This window comes from Eulemur rufifrons, chromosome 28 (assembly GCF_041146395.1).
Source record: "Eulemur rufifrons isolate Redbay chromosome 28, OSU_ERuf_1, whole genome shotgun sequence".
Classification (NCBI taxonomy): domain Eukaryota; kingdom Metazoa; phylum Chordata; class Mammalia; order Primates; family Lemuridae; genus Eulemur; species Eulemur rufifrons.
In genome coordinates, this window is record NC_091010.1 from 51,234,347 (window position 1) to 51,243,932 (window position 9,586).

General features: G+C 42.6%; 1 protein-coding gene across 1 annotated transcript in view; it reads left to right on the top strand.

Moving 5' to 3' along the window:
* SORCS3 (sortilin related VPS10 domain containing receptor 3) overlaps positions 1 to 3,263 on the top strand; it is a 561,026-nt gene extending 557,763 nt beyond the window's left edge. Inside the window, exons 26-27 of the mRNA XM_069459773.1 lie at positions 4 to 164; positions 1,321 to 3,263. Coding sequence (XP_069315874.1) covers positions 4 to 164; positions 1,321 to 1,385 — 226 coding nt within the window. The 3' untranslated portion in view covers positions 1,386 to 3,263. The remainder of the gene's footprint in view (positions 1 to 3; positions 165 to 1,320) is intronic.
* The last annotated feature ends 6,323 nt before the right edge of the window (positions 3,264 to 9,586 follow it).

Sequence of the window (9,586 nt, forward strand, 5' to 3'; positions counted from 1 at the left end):
TAGGAAAATCCCCTGGATTAACATCTATGCTCAAGTCCAACATGACAAGGAGCAGGAGATGATTGGGTCAGTGAGCCAAAGTGAAAACGCTCCCAAAATCACACTCAGTGACTTTACCGAGCCCGAGGAGCTGCTGGACAAAGAGCTGGACACCCGAGTCATAGGTATGTGTGCCTGTACCACCAAGCTCCTGTGTCCTCTGTCCGCCCACCGCTAGGTCCATCAGCCCACTTCACCCGTGCTAGGAAGGACTGGACTGGAGGGTGAGGAAAAGCAATTGGCTATAGTGATATAATCATGTTTGAAAATTTGTCTGCCACCTCTGGCCTCACTAAATTGGCAGATTTTTTTTTCCCCCTTAAAAGTCAATCAAGGCCACTTGTGATGGCTCACGCCTCTAAATCCTAGCACTTTGGGAGGCCGAGGTGGGTGGATCGTTTGAGCTCAGGAGTTCGAGACCAGCCTGAGCAAGAGTGAGACCCCGTTTCTACTAAAAAAATAGAATGAAATTAGCTCCACAACTAAAAATACATAGGAAAAATTAGCTGGGCATGGTGGCACATGCCTGTAGTCCCAGTTCCTCAGGAGGCTGAGGTAGGAGAATCACTTGAGCCCAGGAGTTTGAGGTTTCTGTGAACTAGGCTGACACCACGGCACTCTAGCCCAGGCAACAGAGGGAGACTCTGTCTCAAAAAAAAAACGTCAATCAAGATTGGAAGCACTGGGCTCTAGGTGGGGAAGGGATGAGGCCAACTATCCATTACTTTTGGACTTTTTTCTTCTTTTTCTATAAAGCAAAAGCATTATTTGTCCTTATTAATAATCACATGAATGCAGAATCTGGCATCAGAGTGCCCTAGGTCCATTTCCTTGTTCTGCTAATCTGTTAGCTCTGTAACCTCCCTGCCTCATATTCCTCATCTGTGAAATGGGAATAATAGATCCCGTTCTCTTTCTATTATATTTCTAATAGTAGCTAAGAATCTCTTCTAAGACTGCTGTGATTATGTCATTAGCACAGTGCCTGCCACATAGTAAGTTTCAATACATCTTGGCTATTACTCTTGTTAGCGTTAAAGATGGCAGTCAGTGTGTTGATCCTACCCGTGTGCTGGTAGGTGCCCGTGGGAGGTGGCATACACTAAGCATGGATGAGATAAGCCAGTGAGCAGACAGGTAAGACTGTGCAGGTGCCCTATTTATTAAATACCTATTAGGCACCTGTCATAGCTTGCTCAGTGTTTAGCAGTGAATAAATCAAAGATCCTGGCCCTTGTGGAACTTACACCTGTTTCTCTTTGTGTCTTCTCTTCCGGGCAGGAGGCATCGCCACCATTGCAAACAGTGAAAGCACAAAGGAGATCCCCAACTGCACTAGTGTTTAATACCAACAAGCCACGTGGTCAACCACCTTTCTGACTTTTTATTTTTGATGATTACTATTACTGTTATTATGGAAAAATGAAAATGTCTTTTTTTACCTTTTGTTTACCAAGGGCCCCTTCATAAGTAGCAGGAAGATGCTTAGCTTTGGGAGAAAGAGGCATTCTTAGCTGATTCAAATGAGACAAAAATAATAAATGGCTATATTTGTGCTAAGGGCAAAGAATGAATCTTCCCACAGCCTCCTTGCTTTATTCTGCCATTGGTAGCATAAAAACTCTCTTTTTTCTTGCATTCTCTCTTTCTTTTTATTTAAGTTGGGTTGGCTTTTTGTTAACCTCCCACCTCCCCCCAAATCACCAAGACCCTTCCCTCAGCACACACACATACAACACAAACCATTTCCCAGTTAGATCCGCAGGAGGTGGGTTGGTGGGGAGTGGGCGCAGCTGCAGAAAGCACGCACACCTTTAGGAGAGAGGCCCTGCCTTGTGCATGTCAATAGCGAGGCTACAGGTGGCTTATTGTGTATATAATTACAATGTAAATAGCTTTTTATTTCCTGAGAAATAATTTAATGTTTAGTAAAAAAGAAAACAGAAAAAAGAAAGATGCGTGTGTTGGCTTACACACCGACCCTCAGAGCTGACCAACCTGCCAGGCCTGCTTGGTGTGTTGGGCCTGGATGCTCCCCTGTTGTCTGTACCACTTACCTCTTGCATCTCTTTGTCCACGCCGTGGCTGGTTTCTACTTGTGTATATAAAGGGGGGCGGGGGAGGGCTTCTGTGGGGCAGTTGATTAAGGAAGGACTCCAGTGACATCATAGAACATGGGGGGTCATTTTTGTTCCAACAACGACACGGAAGAAGTTGCAAGATGAGGCCCACTAGAGACTTCAAACGGAGACCCAGACGGGGAAAAAACGCTTCCTCTCTAAAAGGAAAAAGCCCAAGGTGTTTATCAGCCTGAGAAAATACTTTTCTCTAAAAAAGCCAGGCAATGGATCTAAAAATGGCAATTAATGCATTTTCTGATTGGACTCTGAAAATGGATAATGCTTAGGGTGAATTCTCAGGCTACTCTCAGCTCAGAAAAGTCCCCTGGACACTAGGTAAAGCCCAGTGAGTGTTTCTTGGCATGGGAAGGGTTATAGAGGTTGGGAGGGAAGTGGATTTGTGAAATCCTGAGTCCTTGCAAACCCTGCAGGCCAAATAGGGGTCTAGCCGTTAATGATATTAGTCAAAGGCGATTTTAGCAGAGCTGTGGTATTTGCTTGTCAGATGTACACAACTTCCTTAAAGTCAAATGTCTGCCTTCAGTTCCCTTTAAAGTAGTTCTTGCCTCTGGGGTGAGTGGCTTTCAAAGCCGATTAGCTTTTCCAGCCCCTCAGCCCCTTACACATTTACACATACCAGTTCTTTTCCGTAGGGTCACTTTAAGCCATGCTGTAAGCGTTGTTTTTATTTTCAGGCTTAGCCTCAGCACACTTGTTTAAAAAAAAAAAAATGATATACTGTATATATTTGGGAGGAAAGACCACATTTTGTACCCGTTAATTTTTGTGGGATGTTGTTCCCATTCTACTTTGAGAAACAGAGAGAATGTGATATAGAGAAATCTGGCTGGCTACAGCATAGATCAGTATTAGGAATATTTCTAAAGATCCTGCTTTTTTGTTTCAAGGGTTAAATGGGGCAAACCATTGCAATACTTGTACTAAATACTGGAATACAAATGCATGAGTCATATCTATATATACAGTATATGTACATATACTGTTCTTGGTTTTATTGTTCCACTTGAATATTTCTACTGTAAAAAAAAAAGACAGTGGTTTTGAAATTGTTGAAAATAAATGTATTTTTGTACATCAAAGCTACATACTTGGCTGAGCTTTCTCTGTTCGGGAAGTTTTCTACCTATTGTATCCATCAACTGTTGTTAACAATCATGCTACATGACCAAAAAAAGAATCACTTTTTTAGAAGGTGGTTTACTGTTTTATTCTTGAGTCTTCAGGTTGGCTATGGTTTGGCTGAGCTCAGTCAGGACTGACCAAGCTCTGCTGGGCTGGGCTGGATGCTAGTTCAAGTCTGTTCCATCAGTTAGCATCATTCTGAGACCAGCAGCTACCTAGCGTATGTTTTTTTTTCCTGGTAGATTGCAGAATTCCAAGTGAGGCCAGCAGAACAGCCTGTCTCTAAGGCCTGGATTCACAATCATCATTTTGTTGACCTTCACCGACATTCTGTTGACTAAAGAAAATTGCATGGCCAAGTCCAACATCAATGGCTAGAGGAATAGACTCTACTCTGGCACAAGACAATACTAAGTAACATAACAAAGATGTGGGTAAATAATCCCAATATAGGAAGGGCATGAAGAATTGAGAACAATAACCCAATCTGCTATACCTATTCATTTTCTGCTATCCCATGGGGAGCTTCCATGAAATGACCCAGGTGAACCAATACCCAAGTTTTCCATCCACATGTGTATGGGCTGGGACCTCTGAGCAGAAGTCTTGGTAACTGCAAGAATTTTGAGTCTAATGTCAGTTCCCAGTGAGTGGTAGAAATGGAACTCAAACTTAGGTTTTAAAGATTTAAGCAGGAGAAATGAAAAAAGGAGAGGACACCAAGAAGATACGTGTCCCTTTTGTTTCCCTCTTCTTCCCGCTGTCTGATGCATGAAACCAACAGTAAGTCTCTTTGCTGGCCCTTTGCTGAGTGGGCGGCTCTTCTTCATGCTAGGTAAATAAGGGACTGTGAACTAAGCACCCGAAATAAAGTCTGTAAGTTGGATTTTTTTTTAAAAAATGTCTTTAGTGTTTAAAATATGTGGTAAAGTTCCACAGGTCCCAGACACCCAAGAAACCAAAAATCTTTGGTCAATAATTTGGTCCTATATTATGGAAACTAGCTGATTATTCTGGAATCATATTTTCTGAACTCTATTTGAAGGCAAAAGATTAAACAAAGGTGGTTTTCTTTTGACTTCGTAATTTTTTAAAAATTATATATGATTCTTGCTTTACTTTTTCTTGAGTTATACTCACCTTTTGAAAAAAATGTATATTATGTAAGTACCTTCCTCAAATACTGAGAATGTCACTTAGGTAACTCTAAAAGAAGTAATGGGCTTTTTGGGATTCACTGATGGATCATAACACAAAGTGCCTATACTTCTTTAAGGGATTTTTAATGGGTTGGGGTTTCCCAAACAACGCAAAGTGTCTAATATTTCTATCCCAAGCCAAAGGCAAATGTTCTAAATGCATTAGTTTTGGCTTCCCAGTGGAATCTGAATTCTCATGTTAATTTTATGTCCCGGTTGGTGAAGTTGCTTTACCAGATTAAAAAGGATGAAAGTCAAATAAAGCAGTGAAAAAGTATGAGTCAGTTTGGTCATTCGGGTAAGCCGTGGCTAAGAATATAGCCTCCGTATCCACCCCCAACATGAGTGTGTCAGAGTTCTCAGTAGTAGACTGAGGCAAAGGCAGCTGGCAGAGTGCGGTTGGCTTTGCAGCTATTTCTCTGCAGGGTTTCTCACCAGTGGTGAGGACTCTCTCTGCATCAGAATTGTCTTCTCTAAGGCAATCCTACACCTGATAGCTAAGCTTGCAGAAGTACCCTGGGGCTGGAGCCCAGGTCTCAGCACCACAAGCAGATTCTCCCAGGATTCTCATGTGCATTAAAGTTTGAGAATAACTGCTTTATCTGTCACTAAAATAGCTGAGGAAAAGGGATTGGGTAAAAGTTACCTCCCTTGGCTCCCGTTACCATGATACAAGACACCTTAATCTGCAGAAGTGAGAACAGCTTCCAAATTTGCTCATTTCCTCCTGGGCAACAGCTGCAACTTTGAGAGCCACCCAACTGAGTTATCTGGGACAAAAACAAACTGCGAGTTAAGGTGGTGATGGATTGTGCCTTGGAAAGAATATTGAGCCAGGAGTTAGGGGATCTCTGACTTTCAGCAAGTCATTCTGGAGTGCAAGTTCCTTATTTGGAAAAGGGATACAATTGACGGCCCTCCTTACTGGCTTGTCTGAGTTTCCAGAGATGCTAAAAGCACATTGCCAATTCCAAAATTATTGAGAAACTACTAGTATGGGCGGTACCAGGAGAACCCCCTTCTGGAGAGAGGGAAACTGAGACCTCGAGAGGAAAAGTGACTCCCTGAATGTTACACAGCAAAGTAATGCAGAGATAAAGATGGAATCCATGCCTTCTTTATACTAAGGCAGGTTTTTTTTTTCCATCACACACCTCCCTAAAAATGCAAAATGGATTGAACTGCACCTTACTGAGAGTCAGTAGAAAGCCCGATGGTCCTGCCGATATGACTCGAGTATTTATAACGTCCAGAATGGTTTAGAATCTCATTTCCCAAGTACGCCCGTCCTTCAGTGGCTCTCAGCCCTCCTCACGCCATTGCCCTGCTGACCCACTTGCGAGGCAGCCATGGCCTCATGCCCTTGCTTCCCCCACGGGACTGCAGTACGGCTGCCCAGCGGACAGCTGCCGGCCCCGGCTGTACCGTTGCCTTTTAAAGTGATGGGCCTTGTTCAGACAGGGAAGAAGGCCAGAGAGCAAACATAAGCAATGGTAATGCCTCATCCAGATTACACCGGATCCTGCCAAATTCTCCAACAGTACTGCCAAAGGGGACCAGATGTAGCCCAAAATTACCTCCCAAAGTACTTAATACCCCTTAAACTTACTTTAATTGCCATTTCCTTTTCAGTAGCATAGTGTCCTTTAAAATGCTCTTTGCATTTCAGAACATGCATCATGATGACACATGGGTCCATTAGAGAGCCACCAGTGGAACACCGGATACTAAAAGGAGGGGGGAACCTCAGCTAGAGTTCAATTCATTTGGAGACTAGAAGTCTCAATAAAACTTAGATCCATCAGTTTTTAATTACCTGATGCCAAGAGGGGTAAAATGACATAATCAGTGTCCAATTTTCCTCTCTATCAGTTAAAAATAGTGACATCAACACCACAGGGCTGGAACCCAGATTAAACGAGATTAATGTGGGTAAATACAAACAAATAATGAATTGATTCTGAAAAGCTCTAGTCCTATGGTTCTGGGCCCGTGTCCATGTAACACTGTCTCTGGCCCCCTAGTTGTAAAAATTATCTAACCAGTCTCTTACCTAGGGCTGCACCACCAGGGGAAAAGTTCATAATTACCAGGAAAGACATACCATCTTCCTCAGCTCCCCTTCAGAAGGAAGAGAATTTTGATTAAAATCCACATACACATTGATCCCCAAAGTCACTTCTTCTTTTATTGCTTTCTTAAAAAAAATGTAACTGATCTAATTTTGCTTGAACCATATGGAAGGGACACGAGAAGGACTCTTCTAATCAGGGCTGCCAGGAATGCCTTGGAAAATTAAAGACTCAAGGGTCTCAGTTTCTAAAACGTGCCCACTCTTACATGTGTGGGTGCCAATGGGACAAAAACTGTTTGGCCTCGCTTGTTTGTATTTTTTGGCTCAGGTATTTATAATGTAACATTTCTTGTTTACCCTCCCTTCTTGTGTGATGCTTTTGTGATGACATGTGCAGTCCCAGGTCCTGGGGTCCTTCAAAGCCTCTCTCAGGGTTCTTTTGTCCACACACATTGAAAAATAATCAGATAATGGTTGCTTGTAAAAATTTACCTTTTGGCTACCCAGGGGTGCTGAGGACGTGGTTTCCCAGTGCCTTCAACTTGGTTACAGCTCAAGGAAAGCTGTTCCAGAGAGGACACACAAGATGCAGATTCTTTACAAAATGTCAGCGAAGACAGAGGAAAATAGATCATGACAGGCACACATGCCATCTGTCATTATGGCTTAGTCTCTGGGGAAGGATGCTGTTGGCAGCTATTAAAAATGAACCAGATAAAGTGGGGCCACCAGCAATTTGCTCCTGAGAAAGAGTGTGATCTGGTCCCCAAAGAATAGAGATTTCTTCAGCCGAAATGTCTATGCCCAGTGTCCTATCTGCAGAAGGCTTCTGGGCTCCAGCAATTTCTTACCACCAAAAAGAACCTACTTCTCCTCCCTGGAGCCTCTCCCAGAAGACTCTTCTTAGGATGCAGGGACTTTCACTGGTTACTCTCGCTCGCAGAGGGCTACTGCTGTCAGTGTCCCCGGAACTGGCTGCACTCAGCCGTCTGTCCGACCACAGAGAATGGGGAGAGAAAACAGGGCGCTGCATGCACAGACAGAGAACAGGATTGCTTTTCTTGTCACCAATCTGTCTTTCTCAGTTCCTAGGTAGGCTCACCTGGGGAGCACGTAATTGTCTCCATAATCAACACATCTGGTCCTTGGAGTGCCAGAATTGCTTTCTTGCGCTGTCCTTCCAAAATCTTATGGTTGAATTAGAGAATTGCTGGGTTTCTTCCATTGGCAGCTGGGACTTTTCAAGGGAAGGGGGGCCAAGGGGAGAGTTGGGTCTGGAGAAATAAAGTTAATCTGTGTCAATTACATAGCTCTACTTGACACATTTTCATTTCAATGTGTCAATTTCAGATTCTCCTCTGTGAGGGGAAAATGCAGATGCTCCCCAGATTTCTAATCTATGTATGATAGTAACAAGGATGCTCTAGGCAGTGTGTGCTCATCACGAGCTAATCATCCTCTGCTATGCCTCCTGCCTCCTAATTAGTGGCATGTCGGTTGCCTACTGATCAAGTTGCAGCCTCATCCAGGCAATAGGCCTGGGAAGGGCAGGTAGGGGAGAAAGAACTCTGAGCCCAGTGCAGTCGGGACCTTGGCAGACTTTGTAATAACAGGTGGGCTTCACACCTTGCCTTGAAATGCTTCCTTTTTAAGGAGGCAGCCCCCACTTCCATGGGTGCTAAGGAGAATATGGCAGGCCTCCAAACACATGTCTCCTTCCTGTCCAGGAGCTCTCCATAAGGAGATGCTGTCCTTCCAAAAACCTCTTGGCTTGATGCTATAGACTGGCAAGAGGCATCAAATAAAATAAATATTTAAACATGCATCTGTAGCAGACAATGGAACAAGGTCCCTTTCACCCATTCTTCATTCAGTCTTTCTTTAAAAAATACCCATTGAGCACCTATGTCCTACCAGGCTCTGTTCCATACACTGGGGATACATCGGTGATCAAAACACACTTAAAATACATAATACTTAAAATACCACATAACTTATTATCCAAAGTAGTACGCAGTTGAGGGTGAATGAGACGCTAATTGATAATTACTCTGGGAAAACTGGGGTGAAACAGGGCTATCTCAAGCAAACCAGGAAGTGTGGTCAGTCTAACCTAAAATCCAGAGGAACCACTTGTCCAAAGTCAGAGATCATGTACATGTTCTGTTTACCCTTGGATTTTTTTTCCCCGTTCAACTCCTGACCCATGGATGAAAATCCAATTCCCTGAGTCCTAAAACTGTGTATGGAACCCCGCCCCCTATTAGCTTTGGTGTCTTCTGAGGCCCTCTCTTTGGGGTGGTGAACTCCTCCATAGATCAGTGAGCATAGCTTTAGATAGTTTTTTTAAAAATATTTAAAATACTTTTATCAATTAAAGTTCTTGATTGCAGAAAATAGACACTGATCCTGGCTAACTTAAGCAAAGAGAATTTACTAGTGATGAAAGTTAAGAAGAATTCTCAAAGGAAATTACATTTACAATAGTTAATTAAAAATGCTGGAAGTTCCATATACTTCTTTTCCATCTAGACTATCCCTTTTCATCCTCTCTCTGCCGAAATGCTAGAGCTCCAACAGTTGGGGAAAGGGTAGAACTGGAGGTTGAATGGAGATGGGGAAATGTTCATAAATGAGCTAGAAAGAAAATTAGAAAATAACAAAAAAAATCAAGGGTTTAGATTTAGAAAAATGCTGACCTCCTAGTCTGCAATGACAAAGTTTTTATTTTCTATGTCATTCCTAGTTTTTATAATGAACACATTCATTTAATAATTATTTCAAAATAAGAGAAGAAAGTGAAAGTCACATCAGATGTTCATAATGGTTCACCAGGTCTCATGGATTTCCGGGTATTGCCTTAGAGTCCTTTTTAATAAACTTTTAAAAAACGTAATGAGATTGTTCTGCAATGCTGATTATTAAGCATAGTTAAAATAGGAACATTCATAGGTCAAAGATGGACAATAATTTCAAGAGAGACTTGTGGTAGCATAATATCTGCTAGAGAA